A 19,963-nucleotide genomic window follows, 5' to 3' on the forward strand; every position below is an offset into this window, starting at 1 on the left:
ATCTCAAAAACAGCCCACATTTGTTTTGAAGTTCAGTGCCACCTTAATGCTGTAATTCCAGGACACATGGGCCTTTCTCATATACCAATACTTTGCTGTAAGATGTGTTATTTAGATAATAGGAGTCAGTGAGAGTTAGCAACTTTCAGCTTTGTACTGTCTGTGTTCACAACAATCTCATGAAAGAGGTATTCTTACTTCCATTCTATAGAAATTCAAACTGAGGCTCAAAGTCACTTGTCTAGAGTGAAATGGCTGGTGGGTGGTAAAACTGGGCTTGCAATTTGGGTGTTCTGTCTCCAAAAATCCTACTCTTTTTATTTATTTTTTTTAAATTTTTGATTGACATGTAATAATTGCATTCATTTATGGGGTAGATGTATTAATTCAATACATGTATGCAATGTGCAATGATCAAATCAGGAAAATTATCATTTCCATCTTTCATTTCTTTGTGGCTGAAGCCTTTGAACTACTCTCTTCTAGTTCTTCATAAAATATATAATAGGCCTTTGTAAACTATAGTCACCCTACTGTGCTATAGAACACTAGAACCTCTTCACAGGGCATGCAGTCCTGGGGATTTCTGGGGGATACTGACAAAAGGGCCCGCTCTTGCCTTCAGGGATTGTGATCAGTTTCTGAAGTGCACCTGCTTTGCAGGGATGTTCATAGTCCTTGGTCAGCTTTATGCTGTGTGTGGTGACAGTATAGTTATATGCTTTATGGTCATCAGCCTTAATAAATCTCATTTGGTGACCAAAGGATGCTTTTCCAGGTGTCAAAAGTTGTCTAATATCAGTGGCTAGGCCTCTGACTACAGCAACTTGGTGGCACATGCCTGTAATCCCAGCAGCTCAGGAGGCTGAGGCAGGAGGATCATGAGTTCACAGCCAGCCTCACACACTTAACGACTCCCTAATCAATTCAGAGACCCTATCTCTAAATAATACACAAAAAAGGGCTGGGGGTGTGACTCAGTGGTAAAGCACCATCCCAGGTACAAAAAAAGGCAACCTCAGTAAGCTCTGCAAAGCTTATTTCCAGACTGCCTTTAATACATTGATTATGATTACTATTAAACCAGACTTTTCATCCTATGGGGTCCTCCTGAAGGTAGGCTGCAATGCCCCCACCCTTTCACTTCAGACTTCACATAGAGTTCCCTAGAAAGTGTAGTGCAATTAGTAGTTGCCATAGGAAATTGGGTATCCTAATGGTCACAAAGAGATGTTTGCAATAATAAAAACTAATATTAAGTCACCATTGCTCTTTGTTATTTCATTTTATCTTCACAGTAACCCTGTGAGGTAGGTATTTCAGCATTAACTTTTCTTTTTTAATTAAATTTTTGTTTTTACAGTTTTATTATAGAAATTTTAGAAGACATAGGCAAAGCAATGAAAAAAATTACTCATAATTTCTTCACCCAGATAGCCACCCTCATTTAATCAGTGCATACATTTTTAGTCTTTTTCTATATGTGTTTGTTCTTTTCGACCGAATGATATTAGATTATTCTTTGTGGATTTGAATTTTTTGTTTTCTCTTAATGTGGCTACTACATCCTTCTCTGAGATTCATTTTTAATTATTTTAATGATAGACTAGTCCATTGCATAGTATTACCATGGTTTGCAAAAGTCATCCTTTCTGTTGACATTTGTATATATCTCTCCTAATGTTTTGTCCAAATAGGCAATGTTATAATGAAAACCCTCAAGTATATCAATGATTAGTTCCTAAGGCTACATTTCTAGTGACAGGATTTTAGAATGCAAGAAGAAATCTTTTTCCATGCCTTTTATAGATGAGGAAACTGAGGCTTGGAGATATGAAATAGCATCTCCCAAATAACGCAATCCAGTAAGTGTGTGACTGAGGCATAAAATCCAGGATTCCTGCTTCTAAATTCCTTTAGGGAAAATGGCTTATGCATCTAATCTAACAGTGACCAACATCTATAGAAAAGCTGTAAATGCAAAATAGGTATCATGGTGATTTCCATTTTTTCTTGAATTTTTACCCAGCAACGGCCAGTCTGAATAAATTGCCAAAAAAAAACCTTATAATCAGAAGAGGGAAGATGCTATAATTAGTAATGATTTATGATTTAATGATTGATGCATTCATCTTTTTTTCATCTTTCTTCTTCAAAATGGTAATAATATTGACATTTTCCAAAATAACTTATGTACCTTTAGTATCCTGTATATTCTGGAATAATTGAAGTTGCCTCTCTCCTTCTAAATCTTTGTTTATTATCCCCTTGGATACTGAACTTTTACTCTTTATCTGTTCTGACAGTAGAACCCATTTCCTCCAAATTTAGAACTAATGTCCATTGTTTCCAGTTCATCAAATTCCTTCTCTTTCCTAGGTAATTCGGACATGAGTGAACTATTGGAATTGTTTCCTCCTGTGTCCTAACTAGTGATACTCTTGGTCTATCCATGCTTCTGCCATAGGTAGCAGGCTTTGATTTGGGGGTGGCTGCAAATAAGGAAGAATTTCTTCCATCTTTACCAGTCTTGATTTGGCATGCTGACCAGGATTCATGCCTTATGATTGCCTTAGGGAAAGCAACTCCATAACCTTTGGGTCATCCTTATCCAACCAGTTCCGGTAGCTTTGACTGTGGGCATTGCAACAATAGCCATGTGTTTATAGAGTATAGATGAGTCTCCTGTAGTTAGTTCAAGTCAGTACCTGACTCTATTAGTGCAAAGATAAACAGTTTCTAATTTCAGAAGGACATAAAGCAAGCTTTTTCTGAAAAAGCATGATAAAAGTTGCTGATTTACCCTGAGTTGAATTATTCACATACAAGGTAAAACTACTCAGTTCTAGAAGTCGAAGCTGGAGGTGTTGATAGTTATCAGTTCACACCTCTGCCCAGAGCTCCAAGATCAAATTTAAATCAACCAAGTAATAGCTAATGGGTAGCTCCATTTTCAGTACACAGACTCAATAAAAGGAAATCAATTTGAAAGAATAAGGATTCTTAGGATCCTTACTGTGCATTAGTACTAATCATGCATTTGGCACCAGCAGGAGAAATTGCCCTCCTTAGGTATGGACTTTTCATAATGCATTACTTAGTTACCTCTAAGAGGAAAGATGGATGTTTTCCAAATAAGTTTAGTCTCAAGATTTTCTTCATAGATAGACTAATGATCTCTTTATGTTGCCTTTTCTGGAAAATCTGAAATGAAGCTTTGTCCTCAGAATTGTTTTGTCAAGGATAAAGGCAGGACTTAAAAGAAGGCATACTTCTGGTCTCCCTATCCAAAATTAAAAGATATTTTGGGGTTCAAATGTCAAGAAGTGTGACCTAAAGATGGAGGTCAATCACACACAACATTTTTTTAATTAAAAAAGTTCTTATTCCATTCACATAACTATTTTTCAAACTAAAATGGAATTTTTTTCTTGGAGTCAAAAGCATCTTGTTTGGTAAAAAAAAGTTGAAATATTATTCCCGAAACGGCCCAACCTAGGCTCAACTGTAACATAAAAGAAACTTCACATTAAAGTATTATTAATGTTCATAATTAGTATTTCTAAATGATTTTTAAAGGCTTTTTATGTAATTACAAAATGTTTGATTGTCGTAACATTGCTAATGCTTTTGATGCCTTCTGAATGTTGTCCTTGGTCCCTGCAACCCTGGCACATAATTTATTTCTCTTTTGAGTGAACTCTAAGCATTAGTGTCCATTAAGAATTTTTGAAACAAAGTCCAGAGATTACTTGGAGCACTTTCAGTAATATGTACTGATTATCATTAATGGTTCTTTTGTCCTAGACAAGGACATTGTTTTGTAACATCATTTTTGTTTGGCGAGGCCCTATGGGCTGTGTTCCTCACTCACCTCCTGCATGGACTTTCTCCTTGACTATGTATGGAATGGAGCAAGCTCATCAGACAACCAGGATGGAGGAGGAGGGCATGTAGGGCCAGCACAAAGTGATAGCATTTTCCTTATGAAGCAATTGTTAGCCATTCAAGGAAGAAAAAAAAAAGCCTAAATGCTCAGTCTTGCTTCTTAGCTGGTGTTTGTCCGCTGCACATAAACTTCTGTTTTGATAGGTAGCTCCTTACAATGATGAAATCTAGAAGTAAGGAGAAGCACAGGAGGCCCTGGAGATGGGGGCCTTTGCCCTGTGCCTGCTGATCATATGGCAGGAAGGAGGTTAAATGTTCCAGGTTTTATTTTTAAAGATTTTTCCCTGTGCCCTCAAACCCAACTTTCTAGATTATCCACCTATTTAACAACAGTGCCCTAATGGTTATGTCTGTTTGTCCAAGGGATATATCTCTGTTTAATCTGAAAGGGATTATATTCACAAAGTGTATGCAGTTAGAAACATCTTAGAAGGAAAGAAGCACTATGCCCTGGTTCCCAAATGAATCGTCTGAAGTCTTACCTTAAACCTAGCACTCAGAATGTTATCCTTGTACCCCCCTCCTTAGTTTTCAGTTCTGAGGATCCATCCAAGCATCTCATGCATCCTTGGCAAGTGCTATATCACTGCACTTCATCGCCAGCCCTCTTCCCTTTTGTGGAGAGACACATAAACTCGGAGAAGTTAAGCCATTTGCCCAAGATCTCACAGATTCAGTAATGGGCATATTGTGAGAAATGAAAATAAATCTTGTGAAGGTCTTCAGATTTTGTGTCATTCTTTCCTAGAAATTAAACAATCAATGTGCAAGGCAAGTGTAACATCATGAGTTAGATTGACTAAGCCTATGAATTATCCTCCAGTATCTTTCTTTCTTCCTTCCACATTCATCTGAAATATAGCAATATTGACTTTTAAAAAAAAAAATAAAGAAAAAAGGAACCTCTTTGCTACATTTTATGTGTGTTTGTTTGCTTTGATACTAGCCCAGAACTTATCCATGTTTGTGATATCTCTACCTCAAAGTTATTATCTCATTGCAAAAGGGGACAAGAGAAGGCCCAAGGAAGGCTGTATATGGACAAGGTAGCAAAGAAGCATCTTTGTAGCTAGTGACTTGTCCAGAATGCAAGGTCTCAGGAAATGCTAGCTCAGGAATTGGGGAGGAGGAAAGATGCCTTCTCTTACCAGGAAAAAAAAAAAAAAAAAGTTAAAATTAACTTGGTATCCAGACAATTGTTAGAAACCAAGAGACAATAAGAAGTCCAAAAAGGAAGTTAATTGGTCCAAGATTTGGCACTGATTAGAAATATGAGATTACATTCCTAAAGTGCTCTTTCCTGGGATGACTACAACTCTGAAACTTTTCCCTGCTGATAAGCATGACAGTGACAAATTTGTGGTATTTTCATGACATTTCCTTTGCTTTGCTTTGAAGCATGGTTGGTGCAATTGAGTCAGGCAATCTTGCTATATTAGAAGCCCTACTTTGGGTAGAGTATTCATGGAGTTTTAGGGTTTTTTTCCCTCTTATTTTTAGTGATTTTAATTGGCAATCTAAAATTACTGATATACTGTAAAGTACTTTAAAGCATTACCTGGAAATGCCCTTGGTGGGTGTGTGTGTGTGTGTGTGTGTGTGTGTGTGTGTGTGTGTGTGTGTGAGAGAGAGAGAGAGAGAGAGAGAGAGAGAGAGAGAGAGAGAGAGAGAGAGAAATAATAAGGCATCTGGCAACTTCATCAAAACATGCCATTTTTCTCCAGCCCAGATCATTTAAAAGATTCCCCTAGAGAAGTGTATCTCTTACTTACATAACCTATTGTGAGTACTGCCTTCTTTCCTCTTTGGTTTTCTAAGGCAAGAAGAAAAATTTTCAGGGGGTTACCTTTTATTATGATCTACCTCGGATTTTTTTTTAAAAAAACACTGAGAGAGAGATCTGGCAGCCTGTTGGCTTAGAAAGAGGTGGTTGGTTTGATAACTTAGAAGGAAAGCAAGAGCCATTGATCAGGCAACTAGAAGGGAAATTTAAAAACCATCAATTCAACTACCTCTTTCACAGATGAGAAAACAAAGGCCCAGAGAAGTTAAATGATTTCCCAATTGGGTTCATTTGGGGCTGGGGCAGGGGGTGTTTTGTGTTTAGAAACTTGGGTCCACCCCATCATTCACCACAACTCTATGAAGTCTCTTTCTCTGTAGAGAGCATTACTCTGCTCTGGCCTGTTTGTGAATCTCTGAGGAAGGATCTTGGTGTTCTTCCCAGTCATTTGGAAGTGAATCAAAACCTTCACAACAACCAGGCTTGGTTCTACACCCTTTGGTGGTGGTGATCAATGTCCTTTGTCCTCACTGATCAGCAACCTCCTAGACTGTGCAGAGCACAGAATCAAAATGGAGCTCAGGGTCTAGAATAGAGTACACTTACTTTTTTGGAACTTGCGTCTCTATCTATCGCAGCTCTTCTCCATCAAAAATGAAGACATTTTCTAGTCAGAGCAGTTGAGCTGAAAACCACATACTTGGGCCTGAATCAGTGTGAAACCCAGGGATACTATGGGAGGTGAAGGCATAGTTCTTAGGAGAATGTGATAATTCAATTTTGTTAAAATAATACTGTGCAAATTGCTCACCCTTTATCAAAGTCAATAACCAACATTTATATTCACATATTCACATTTCTCAGTTTGTAAAGCTATTAATTCACTTTTTTCACAATAGTCTTTAAGTATTATGATGATTATTTTTAATTTTAAAGACTAAGAAATTCAGGTTCAGAAAAGTTAAGTAATTTGCCCAAGGTCTCTCATAGAGAGGCTAGAAAGTAGGTGGGCTACAGATGCACACTCAGGTCAGCTTGCCCCCAAATACAGTTCTTTTAAGAACTGACTTTAAAAAAGGTATACCTTTCTATTCCTGAGTGGAATATTAGAGGTATTTGCCTCCTTAATAATCCTGGTAATTTGTCCTTAGAAAACTTAATTCTCCAAGAATCTCTTGGTTCAGAGGTGCTGCTGCTAGCATTATGTTCAGATAAGGTATTTTTCTGAAGGTCTTTTCTCCTCCACTTAAGAGAAAAAAAAAATCACAATGTATGACTTCTGTGATCTGGCTGAGGATAAGTGCTATTCTTGGTGAGAAAGACAAGAATCTTGAAACCTCTGAAAAATAGGAAGATAAAGAAAAGAGGAGACTCACCCCCCTCTCCCACCACATAAGAGTGAGAAAACAGTTGCTGGTAGCAAAGCAGGGCACACAAGCCTGCTATGAATGGAGACCAGGGAGACGGGGGTAGGTAATTCAGGCAGCTGGATTTCTAGAATGTTCTCTTTCTTCTAAAATACTCTGGAATCTTCTCAAATCAACTCAGTCTGTCTTCCAGTTAGAGGGACTGCAGTTTCTACAAGTTCGAATCAGTGTCTGTTTGATTACATCTTTCACTCAAGCCCATGATGAGGCTTCCTGGTTTAGATAAGGCTGAGGACAGGGCCCCATAGTTTCAAAGTATTTAAAGAACTGACAGAGGTAGGCTCCAGGCGGTAAATCTTCTTATGAGTATGTACTCTTTTGAGAGGTAATGTCCATAAATATATTATACAAAATATAATCTATTTTAAAGATTGGCAAAGGCTAGCTTCTCATCCGATATTTACTTCCACAGAGAAACTTTTTATTATACTCATTAAACTTCCCTGAGCCTCAGTTTCTCCATCTGTGAAACAAGGTTATTTTCTTCTTTATTTTTTTCTTTTTGATACTTCTATGGAGTCATTTACTATAAAGTACAAGAACTTCTATGGGAAAAGGGAAACAAATTCAAGGCATTAGAACAAGGATTATTTTTCAAGGGAGCACCAATATATTTTCTGAGTAGTAAATTCATCTTTTGTGTGTTTGCATTGTTTTTATTTGTTCACTTTCCTCTAGGAAAATAGAACTCTATCTTCAAAATGGCTACTAAGTAAAAATATATATATTGCAGTCCCATCTCTATAATTAGGAGTTGAAATATACCTTTTGAAAAACAGTGCTTTTGTGAGAGGGGTATGTCTTTAAGCTTTTCTTCATAAAAATGTTTATATTGATGGTTTAGTGTATCTATATTTTCTATGATAAATATAATTTACATTATATTTGTACAGGTTAGGATTGTCAGATAATATACAGGTTGGCCAGGAAAATTTGAATTTGAGGTAAACAACTTAATATCTGAAATTTAAGCTTAACTGGACATCTTTATTTTATCTGCTAAATCAGGCAACCCTGTAAATACAAACCTCACATTATTCATATTGAGCATTAATTGACAGTTCAAAAAAACTAAGGATTTACTGCCTGGAGCCTACCTCTCTACTCTCAGTTCTGTAAATACTTTAAATACTGTTGCTGAAGTTATTCTTTTTTCTGGAGACAGATATTGGAAGTTTTAGCTCTGTGCCTACTACCATGCCCTCCAAGATCAGGCAGCTTTCCTGGAAAGAATCTCAAAATCTATTATCAATGTAATCATCATGAAAATATTTGATGAGAACACTGCCTCACGCTGTATAATAAATTTAAGTAGAAAAGGCAAAGCAGTGGTATTTTCATCAGTCCTTTGGATGTCAGGAGAAAATAGTTCCACACTCAGCGAATATAGATAGGTCTGTTTTGGGCTGTGTTAAATCCAATTGTGTGGAGGTTTTGAATAATCAGGAGTGACAGCCTAAGCACTTTCTCTTCAAAGTGATTTTACAGAAAGCTCCATTTCCTAAGGAAAGTACACACAGGGTTCTCATAGTGCTGAAATGCACTAATGTATCAATTTATTGGTGCCGGTATCCTAAGCTAGAGTTGCAAATTGTATTCAGATTTTTAACTTCACTCACTGTTGTTCTTGGGGGAGGTGGCCTTCCCCCCGATAAATGTTACTTCAAAAAAATTCTAGAATACTTTTGTGGTTCCCATCTGAGAGAGCCTCCAAAGATCTTTGCAGAAGGTTCTAACTTCACTTTGCAAAGCCAACTCAAACATGATGAAAAACAATATAGTTTTCCTCAATAAAAAGGAAAAAGAATTTTTTTGAATTGGGCGATGTAATTTCAGCTTCCCTAAATAAGGCCTTTGGAAAATTGTGGGGGGAGCAAGTGTGTGATTTTGGTCTTGGCACACAACTTTGGAACTAACTTTTTTTCTTAATGTCTACCACGGATTTTTCATAACAGATTTCTTCCCTGTACGACATGTTCCATAGTTAAGTAATAGGTCTGATGTGGATGCCAAATTTTTCAACAACTTTTACTTTCCAAAGGAGGGTTAAATAGTTCTCCTAATAACTTGAAAGAAAAAAAAATTCAAGGTTTACCACAGTTCTTAGTCACAGGCTAAATGTTTTCAACAGTTTTATTACTTTGAGCCTATTTAGTCTTGAGAATATCTCCCAAGAAGAATGAAGCATAAGATGAGTTTAAGATGTAGTATTTCTGAACTGGAAATTGGATTGTTTGTACTGAAGCATGCATCCTTGCTATCTCTATCAGCTCTTACGTGCCAACTATTGCTTAGTTCCACTCTTCGCCTGCCATCTGTCAATCATCTTGGAAACATCAAAGGTGCTGACTCATGAATCCTTCATATTTCCATGCAATTATGTCCCATACATTTTGCTGCCATTTGCAGAGAGGAAGCAGTCATTCTCCAGGTGACCTTAATGAGTATGGACACATAGGTACATTTTGTGGAAGAATTTTTTCCTCACCATTAAAAGCTATGCTTCGTATGAGCAAGAAAAGTCATTTTCATTAAAAAGTAAACACAGAATCAATGGCCATACCAAATTAATGGCTCCATTGCTCAGTTTGTCTCTTGTCTGAGTAGGTTGGTGTTGCTCTCTTGCATCTTAAATATCTCCCTTAAATCTCTGCCTATAAATGTGATCATCTTCCCGATTTACAAGAAAGAAACAAGAACTTTCTCTCATCCTGTTTCACCCTGTTCCATGACTGTCCATCTTATTTCTTAAAGAAACTCTTAGGCCAATGGGTAATGCTCACAGTCTCTTATCATTTTCAGTTGCATGACTTTGGGTAGGTCTGGTGACGGTGCTATGCATTGCCATCTGACCAAGATGGTGTTCTGGGTATACACTGGAATGATGTACAATCAACAGAACTCAGAGAGGACACTTTCTTACCTTTGTCATTGTTTCTTCTCTTCCAGGTATCTCAGTAACGAAGAAGACACATACATGTAAGTAATGCATTTACTTTTTTTGTCCAAAGTTTTCTGAAGAGTTGGAATTCGCATATGTCTGGCTGCTGTGACCCTTCGAGTATAAACTAATGTTCCAGCTGTGATCCATGCTCAACAGAGGTCATATTTTCAACCTGTAGTGGTCGGAAGTGGCACATCTCCACCTGTTTGTACTGAGTGTGTGTTGAAGAGAGAGGCTAGACATATTCTGCTGAATTCTAGTGTTTTGAGCCATGAATCGTTAGAAAATTCATGAAATCTAGCCAGGAGGATCAGTTACTTATTGATCACCCTCACTCTGGATCCTTCTTCGAAGAGTTGGTATGTTTCTAGGAAACATCACCTTGATTTCTTTTAAACTTTGGTCTCCTTTTCCTCTCCACTAGTTCCCAAATTAGGCTGTTTTGTTCTTATGTCTGTGGAGCAGAGATATTGACTGGGAATATAGGTGCTGTGGCTCGACCATGGGCATGGTCCACGAGGGCCCTGGTAAATGGCATCGGTAGTTTGATGTGGAAATGTGTGCTGGATTTATGCTCTGTATTCATCCCACTTCTCAGGTTCAACTGCTTTCATCAGTTGCCTTCATTCAAACCACACCCTAAGTTTACAAACTCACGTCAATGTAAGGTGTTGTGATTTGCAATCTGAGCAATAATGTTTGTGCCTTGAACCTCAGGATGAAATAATATGTCATTGATACAGGCAGTCAACTTTCACTGCACTTGGCCAGCATAACATTCAGGCTTTGAATTAATGGTGTCATTAGAATATGATGACTATTTTAGACCACCGATATGTGCTACCAACGAGATGTGTTTGGGCATCTTTCTAAGGCAAGCAGAGGAGCTATTTTGGCACAATATAGGAATGACAAGGATATATCCCCAAATTTTTCTTAATTATACTTTTTAATTTCTTTTTTATTTCATGTGAATTATTTTGGGGAAAAAATTTGTGTAACATCAAAGTAGTTCAGCTTGTGCCTCAGTTGATTCTTGAAATCTGCTCTCGGGTTTGTCTGTCTGTCTATCTGTATTTGTAGAGAACAAACAATGCAAAAACCAAAAAGAAAAAGAAAAAAAAAAGCATCAAATTCAATGAGAAGTTGCCTGCCTTCTAGGTCCCAGACCTGCAGTCCCCGTGTGGCTCTCTCATGGCCTCCCACAGAATGCTTGTTTGAGGATCAATGAAAGGCCCAGCCCATAGTAGACACATGATCAGGAGGCACCTCCATCTCTCAAAGCACAGTTTCAGTTGGCTGTCCCTCCATCAGGATAGTCTGTGACCCTTAGCTTTTTGGGGGTTGTTTTGTCGTTGTTCTTGTTGTTCTTGCTGTTGTCGGTGCATAATTGAGCTCATGATGACTGAGAGATTGACAGCGCAGGAGACTGAAGTCCTCTGTATATCCGCAGGGCAGGCATGGTACAGAGCGCTTCCTTGCACAGCCTTGCCCATGAGCTCGTCCCTGGCCTGGAGGGACCCACTCTAGAGGTGGTAAGTAATTCAGTCTTTCTGCTAGCTCAGTCCTGGGCCTCTCCCAAATAGGGGCTGCTGATTGTGCCTACTGTTTATGGTGGTTTGGGGTGTGGACTCCTGGCCACCTAGCAATCAATATCCAGAAAGCTACTGACTATTTGTAATATCATTTGACTCTTTAAGAAGTGGACAAAACCACTAGTTTGTCTCCATTGGACATGAAGCATATATTGTAACTCACAAAATGAGTCAAAGATATTAGCTAATATACAGACAGTCCATCTATAAAGACATTCAAGCAATTGTCTTCCTGAAAATAATGTCATTGGCCTGCTGGAGAAATAACAACCTGTGGTTAAGTAGGACTCATGGAAGGATTTAGGTGACAGCATGAAAGTGGCAGCCAGTGAGGAAAAATTGATATTCCAATAACAGGCAATGTAACCCGCCCCGATGGGCCTTTCAGCAAAGGCTTAAAGAACTTCGTCACCTATACCTGCTTTAGTACAAAATCAAGATATAGTCAGAGAGGGTGGACTTTGTTTTTATAACTTTGAAAATCAGCAGGAAAATGTTTAGATATTAAACAAAAAGTTAATCGAGAAGGACTTAAAGTTCCTTTGTGGTTGAGAGAAGAGAGAGATTTAGCTCAGAAATCTTTTTGTATAAATATATTTACTTCCATGATTTGGGGAAGAAGGCCCAGAATAAAACCACCCAATGACAAGTTGGAAAGGAGAGCACCTGAATAGATGATGACCCAGTACTTTGCATGTGTCAAGGAGAAATTGAATTGTCCAAGTCACAGCACTGTGCAAGTCCTCCATGCCTCTGAAACATGGAGATTGTTTTTGTCACCCAGCTCAGCAGACAGCCCATCATATTTCTGATCTTAACCTCTCTACAGGACCCCAACCTTATGGGGAGGAAGAAAACCAATCAGTTCTTTCTCTAATAACAGTTACCCAAATGACCTCTTCTTTAGCATCCGTCGGATTTTTCTTGAAAACTGAACTGTCCTAACTTGCCTATAAGATTTTTTTTAAAGATATGAAATTCCAGCCCCTCTTAAATCATCTTGACATCTGTTCTTCAAGAAGTTTCACTATCACTGAAGTGTATTAATTCATTTTTGTACTGTCTCAGAATTTCCATTTTTAGCCAAGGTTCTGGAAACCTTGGTCAAGGCTTGACTACATAATCATCGACAGCTGAAGTCTCCCCACATTAGCGATTTCAATTTGAGTTTCCTAAGTGCCCTCACAGAGAGATTGTTCAACTTACAAATTAATGTGTACAGTTGCAGAATCTATTATCAGACCAGCGTGTCAGCTCACAGGTCCCCCAGTCAGAGGTGCAAGAACTACAAAATGAACCTGAATAGTTGTGACACTTTGTAATATTTTAGGCCACCCTGCTATCTGGAAATACAGATATTGCTTATTTAAAAAAAAAAAAGACTTTGGGTGAGTTGAGCCATAAATTCTCATGAGAGGACATTTGATGGTTTACTTCAGAAGAATTCATGACCATAGTACTGGGAGAACTCAGGTTCACCTGAGTTCCTGAGCAGGCTGCCTTAAGTGTCTGAACTCCAGTTGGCTGGTGGGAGAAGACAAGGCTCTGGGGCTTTTAGTGCAAGGTCATCATGACAAAATTGGTCAAGGAATTGTTACATTTGTGATGTTTTTCAATTGTTGATAGGAAACGTTGCTATTGGTTTTTGGTGTGCGAACATGAGAGTTTGTACTTGTGGGATAGGGACATATTAGATCAATTTTACACTGTGGTGTGGAATTTCAATTTAATTTTCATGGTGATTATATAGCACATGGATTTGGTTGGACACTTGCAAGATTGCTTTTGCTTTGGTGTTTCACAAGTTTGTTCTGGTCTTTTTCCTGATGAAATAGTACCATGTGGATAAATATCTTTTTTTGGGGGGATCAACTGCTGTTTTGGTTTGTATTATTTGCCAAGAACAACTAGCCATTCACTCCTGACTCCTTAATCTAATTCTACTTGGATAGTTTCATATTTACTAAAATGTTTCAAGAGGACAAATATGAGGATGAAAAAAATAACAACAGAACATCCTAGCTACTTCCTGCTTCTGGGAAATTCAGTATTATAGTCATAACCTTAAGGAATGTGTAAGACAGCCACCACAAAGCAGGACAGAGGGTGCCTGGGAGGCCTTCAGATTATCCCAGGGACATCTGACTATTGCCTCTTCCTTCTGTTCTGAGCATTGTTTATATTCCTTATTATTATCCTGCACTGCCTCTTTCATTCATACTCAAAGATGGTCAAATGATTTTTTTAAAAAGAAAAGTGTGGGTTACTCAGTGGTAAGCAATCAAGGAAATGTGTTAATTTGTCAATATTTCCCCCAAAATACAAATATATGCTTCTGAACCTTTAAAACAACTTTAATTTTAACATAAATAGCTATTAAAAGGTAACAGTGCATTCTCAAATGTTGTTTGGTTACAGCAGGCTAACACCTCAAATATATAAAATTAAAGCACTATTATTTATAATGGTTTTAGTTCCCAATAATAAATATATTTTAGCACAAACCTGAATATTTCTTTCAGAGTAATCTTTTGCCTCCATGAAAAAAAAAAGTGTTTATTGCAATCATTTAAAGTGGAATAGGTTAATGTATTCACTTTTCACCCCCAGAGGTTTGGCTTTGAATTTGACTTAGAGAAAATTAGTTTTGAGGCCTCAACCTCCTCTCCTTAGGCATTTGTTGATACCACAAAATGAACCCACCAATTTGTCACAATTGTTGCCATTTACTCAGGAGAACCAGGAACTAGAATAACCTTATTTTATCGTTTTCTTTTCCTTTCCTTGAGGCCATTCTTTTTGAATGTAGACTCTTAGCAACCTCAAACTTGAGGCTCACCCACATAATTTTCACAGTCCAGGAAAGTGCAGAAACCTTCCTTGGCAAAGCAAACGGAGGTGCTTTGGTGATATAGTTAATAGGTTGCCGTGACAACCCATGTGACTCACGATGTGACTCACAGCAATTATAATTTCAATTGCTGGCACAGTGTTTCCTTAGGACAGACGTGAGAAGAAGCCATACTGAGGTCCTTTTAGTAGGCCTTTATCCATATCCTGTCTACCGATTGACAAGTAGTCAGGAAAAGAGACAATCTAGTGCTCATGAAATGTCAGCAAGACTCATTGCTAGGCTTACTAAGGCTACTGGCCATCCCAGATGGCAAGCTTGCTGACAGTGGGGTAGAACCAAAACAGAGGTGATAGATCTTACAAGAGCTCCTTAAAGGACAGTCATTTATTGAGGACCTGTTATGTGTTGGCAGATGCTTTACCCGTCAGGAATTTACAAACTAGTTGAGGGAAGGGACTGGAGGTGGCAGAGACAGGAAGGGTAGGGACACATAATCACAGAAAACAACTGAAAGCACCAATGCCAGGTATATCAGCTCCAGAAGATTCAGCTGATCACTGGAATGCACGCTAAGATGCAAGTGTGAGAAAGGAGAAAAGAATTAGGGAGAAAATCCAGGATTCCGATGCTGTGATCCAAGCAACAATAGCAGTGATAGCCCTATGTCCTAAAAAATCATCCCTGCTGCTCATTTCCACTCATGCCCACCCAGATTGACACTTGTTTTAGTCCCTTCAAGATCAACTCGTCTGAGGAAGTAAAAGCCCCTTTGGAGCATCTGGAACTGATTGCCTTTAGAGTCAGCCTGTGCACTAGAGCCAAGCTCTCCTAAGCTTAACAGGAGTTCTCTGTCTCAATAGATTAAAGGTAAATGGACTGCACTTGGCCCTGCCAGTTCTTCCAAGGTAGAAGATTTTCATTCTTAAAACAGTTCATGGTGGGGATCTGTAAATTCCATTGAAAAGCTGAATATTTAGCCCAGTTGTTTCCATCAGAGCATCCAGCCGATTCAAGTTTGCTTGGTTAATAGACTCCAGATTCATGAACTGAGTCTGGACCCAAAGTATTTGTGTTCCTGTTTCATTACATAGGCTCAAGGGGGTGTGTTGAGATGGGATTGATTCTTTAAAATCCATGGTGACTACTAGGGAGGAAACAAAAATATCTAGTCTAGCAGATGCTGGTGTGTAAATTTATGACATATTTAATAAACACTTAGACATCGTGGGGTTGGATTTCAAAGAAGGACTAGATGTCTATTACAGAAGTTTGCATTACTTCTAGTTCAGTAATGACAATTCTAAGGCAGAATTACCTGTGGTTGTGGCAGCAGCAGAAACTGCCACCTGCTAAGCAATTCTAATATTCCAGGCATATGTTTAGTGCTTTACATCATTATTTCATTTTTTTCTTCTCATAAGTTCCATGAGCTTTTTACTACTTGCATCACGTTTTAGATAAGAAAACTTACCTGAGGAATGAGTAACTTAGCTCAAAGAAGCCAAAAAACTCGTCAACTCACCCAGCTGGTCATGGGGTAGAGCCCAGGTGCAAAACAGAATAGATTGCCCCTTCGTGTGTACATAATAGCCACACTGTTATCTCCAGTATTAGCTAATATTAGCTAACACTTTGGGACACTTAATGTTAGGCACTTTTCTAAAGCACTTTGTAAGTGTTCATCTATTTATTCTATACCACAACTGTGTGAAGTAGATATTACTATTGCCCCTCTACAGGAGGAAACTGAGGCCCAGGGTCCTACAACTAGCTAGCATGTCGTAAAGCCAGAGCTGAATTGCTTCTAAAAAGAAGAACTTAATACGTTTTTTTAAATTTTTCATTTTTAAATTTTTTTAGTTGTTGATGGACCTTGATTTTATTCATTTATTTATATGCGGTGTTGAGAATCGAACCCAGTGCCCCACACATGTGAAGCAAGCACTCTATCGCTGAGCCACAACCCCAGCCCCTCCACCCCCGAACTTAATTCTTTATAGTGGATCTTCCCCTCTGAAGTACAGGAAAACATTGCAACATAATCATCCCTACCATTGATTGAGGTTTTCTTTTACCTTACAACTATTTTACCTGTATGGACTTCTAAGTGTGAAGAACCAGCTGATTATAAAAAAGGAGAATGTTATTCCCACTACATGAGAAAGATTCATCTAGTCAAGCTGGCATACAAGAAATTACACAGCCTTCCTTCTTTAAAATGATCATTACTTATCTTCTTAACACTCTAAACCATCAGAGAATTGACATCTACTTAATGTCACTATTCCTACAAAACAACTGATTCCACAATGAAAACAACTGTTCCAAGTAGTTACTCAGACTTCTGCAAGAATTGTCTTCCCCTTACTAGTAGTAATGTGTATTTCTATGGCATGAACTTATCTTCCATTGAAACAAATCCTTTAATTATCATCAGTTTCATTTACAATAAATTTATGTGGTATTCTTTTGTCAGAATAACTTGATAATTTCCTGTGACTTTCAGTGCCATGTAGACAGTATGACTCAGGACACTACAGTCTCCTTGAAACCAAACCTAAATTAAACAAAGCGCTTAAAGCTAGAAAAATGGCTAGGGATCTGGAATATATCTATATCAGAGAGATATATGAGAAGCAAACAACTAGGTTTTGAGGATGCTAAACCCACCTGAATTTAGGATTGGATTTAGAGTGGGTCTAGATCCACATGCAAAGGAACAAAACTGTAGGACAGGCAGAAATACAGGTGTATTTGAAATGTGAACAAAGCGGTCACACGATATTAACTTCATAAATTACACAATTTTTTTCCATGAACATTTTATATATTAAGTTATATATTAAGTTAAGCAGCCCTAAAGTTAGTGTGTTTGTGGCCATATGGCCCTTTTGATTATAAAATTAATGTCCATACCTAACATATTAGAGTGACAAAGATTTTCATCTCCAAGCTCTGCGGTGTACCTTTTGCCTTTGACTGCCCAAGACTCCTCCCAGTGGAGTGTACTCCATCCACTCAGCTTCCACCTCTGGACAAACTTGTATTCCCATGTAGGAGTGATAGCTCTTTCCCTATTTTACTGTGTTGATCACCTGAGCATCAACTCAAGCTCCAAACATCAACAGCCAAGCACAATGATTAAAAAGCAAACTGAGAGCAGAATATAATGGAATGGGCTAGATTTGGGATTAGATTCAGTGATAGGGAAGTAATCCATAGATATTTTACTTCCTAAATGGCCTCCTATTGGATAAACCCTTCTATATTCCTCTTCACCCAACTCTCTTTCTTTTTAAGTATTTTATTTTAAATGTTTGTTTTGGAGAAGAGAAGATTATATGATAGATAATCTAGAAATCTATAATACTGGGCTTTAAGGCAAGAATGCTGGAAAGCAGATTGCAACCAATCCCTAGGCAAGGATAGTGCTGGGAGCCAGGCAGATCTATTAGCTTAATACTTCTTAGCCCATAATTATGCCTAGAACTGCATGAGACACAGTGTAGTGTAGAAATTTTAACTCAAGGCGGGTACATAGCTCAGTGGTAGAGCCCTTGCCCAGCATGCATGAGGCCCTGGATTCAGTCCCCAGTATCACAACGAATAAAAAAAGAAACAATGAAAGTTTGACTTATTTGTCCTTACTCTCTAATAATTGAGCCTGGAGGAGAAAGAATCACCTATTTGAGGAACTTTTAGTCATAAAAGACTTGCAGGTTGAGGTTCCAGTTGCATTGTGTTTCAGTGTCACGTGGGCTGGTAACATGGTGGTGACCTGAGCTTGGTCTGGAAGGGTCTTGAGGGTGAGATATGATCAGTAGGTCAAGGGAAGGCTCCAGGGATGGTGGTGTGGACCTGACTGGAGTAGAGTGTTAACAAGGAAAAGAGAGGGCATCAGGCAGAGATGGGGTGACCAATGGGGAGCCAACAGAATGTGTGTGAAAAATGCAGTAACAATGTTTTCACTGCCATTGTCTCTCAGCATTATATGAATCAGATGTTCCCTGCCTCAGTGCCTTCTCTGAACCCAGATAAAATCCTTATCCTTAGATAGACGTTCTTTTCTGGCTGTTCCTGTGATCGACTGTGTAGAAAGAATGCTTACTGAGCAGGAAAGATCTAGCCCAAAAAGGGAAGGCTATTCTTACAGTGAAGAAAAAGTGTTTCCCTTTTTCTCTGTCTTCCCCGTTTTAAAGTCTAATTGTAAGACCAGTTCTTGCCATTCCATTAGAATCACAGGCAGGGAATGAGCAGGGAAACTTGAAAAATACATATGCACTTTGAATTTCGTGGCTAATGGTTCTCCTTGCTTGCTTTCATTCTGCTGCTAATTGGCTGGAGGCTACTGGGTTGCTCTGAGACCCTGTGTCTCTCCAACCCTCTTAACTCAGCTACAAATAGCTTCATAAAAATTTGAACCCCGAATTCCGAATCTTGCTCACCCCTTAGGCAGGTAAAATAAACTGCACAGATTATTATTTTGTTCACCACAAAGAATTATTTCCCTCCTACTCCTGGACAATACGTTAGGAAGACAACTGCACCCCCTTTTCTCATAGTTGGCATTTCTCAGTTTCCAGAGAATGGGTTTCCTATTGTTTCTCTTAAAGAACACGGAGGTCCAGATGAGGCATTTCATCAGCTACACATTCTTAAAAGTCTCCAGGATAATGAAGCATATTGAGTTAATTTATCTGTCTCTCTTGCATTGTGTCATTTTGTGTCGACAAAACTGAAAATTCGCTTTTCCTCACCAAGTTGGGGTGTCGGGATAATTGATTGTTACCAGTCTCTGCTGTTGGTAGACAGGATAACACCAGTGCCTCTAGAGAACAGGTGAAAACTAAACTCTGTCCCCCGAGGCCAATGAAATAGCTGTTTGGTCCCTTGTGTGAAACTTCCTAATAACTTAACTGGGCAGCCTCTGGGTCCCTGGAGGGTTTCTCCACAAGAGTATTCCCTCTCTTTGTTAAGATTGCTTATTAAAAATGATTTTATAATGAAGTTGCCTCAAATAGCAGCTCTTTTCCTGGTTGTCCTTGAAGCTGTGGTGAAGAACCTTAGAGACAACTGTCTAGGGTTTTCCTCCTTGTTAAAAACTTCTCTCCTACCACTGTTACTCTTGATTTTTAAGGAGACAAAGTCTAACTGACACAAGTCCCTCTCCGGTTGATTATGTCGCTTAAAACACCATGCAAGGCGTCATTGGTAGTTTAGCTTGTCGTTTGGGCTCAGGAATTGAATTGATCTCCTTGGATTGAGGACATTTAAGTCTGCAGTGGAAACCAGACTGGCGGGCTTCCCCCGAAGAGCGCAGCAGCGGCCAAGGAGCGCTGCTGCGAACTCAGCCTCGGACTCCATCAAAACACTGATTTCCAATGATGTCTTCTCTTTGGTACTAGATTTCTC

The 19,963-nt window shown here is 38.7% G+C and overlaps 1 protein-coding gene across 1 annotated transcript in view; it reads left to right on the forward strand.

Annotated features, from left to right (window-relative positions):
• Window positions 1-19,963, forward strand: part of Rora (RAR related orphan receptor A) — a 671,520-nt gene that overhangs the window by 486,628 nt on the left and 164,929 nt on the right. Inside the window, exon 2 of the mRNA XM_078049529.1 lies at window positions 10,108-10,137. Coding sequence (XP_077905655.1) covers window positions 10,108-10,137 — 30 coding nt within the window. The remainder of the gene's footprint in view (window positions 1-10,107; window positions 10,138-19,963) is intronic.

Source organism: Ictidomys tridecemlineatus, chromosome 5 (assembly GCF_052094955.1).
Source record: "Ictidomys tridecemlineatus isolate mIctTri1 chromosome 5, mIctTri1.hap1, whole genome shotgun sequence".
NCBI classification, from domain to species: domain Eukaryota; kingdom Metazoa; phylum Chordata; class Mammalia; order Rodentia; family Sciuridae; genus Ictidomys; species Ictidomys tridecemlineatus.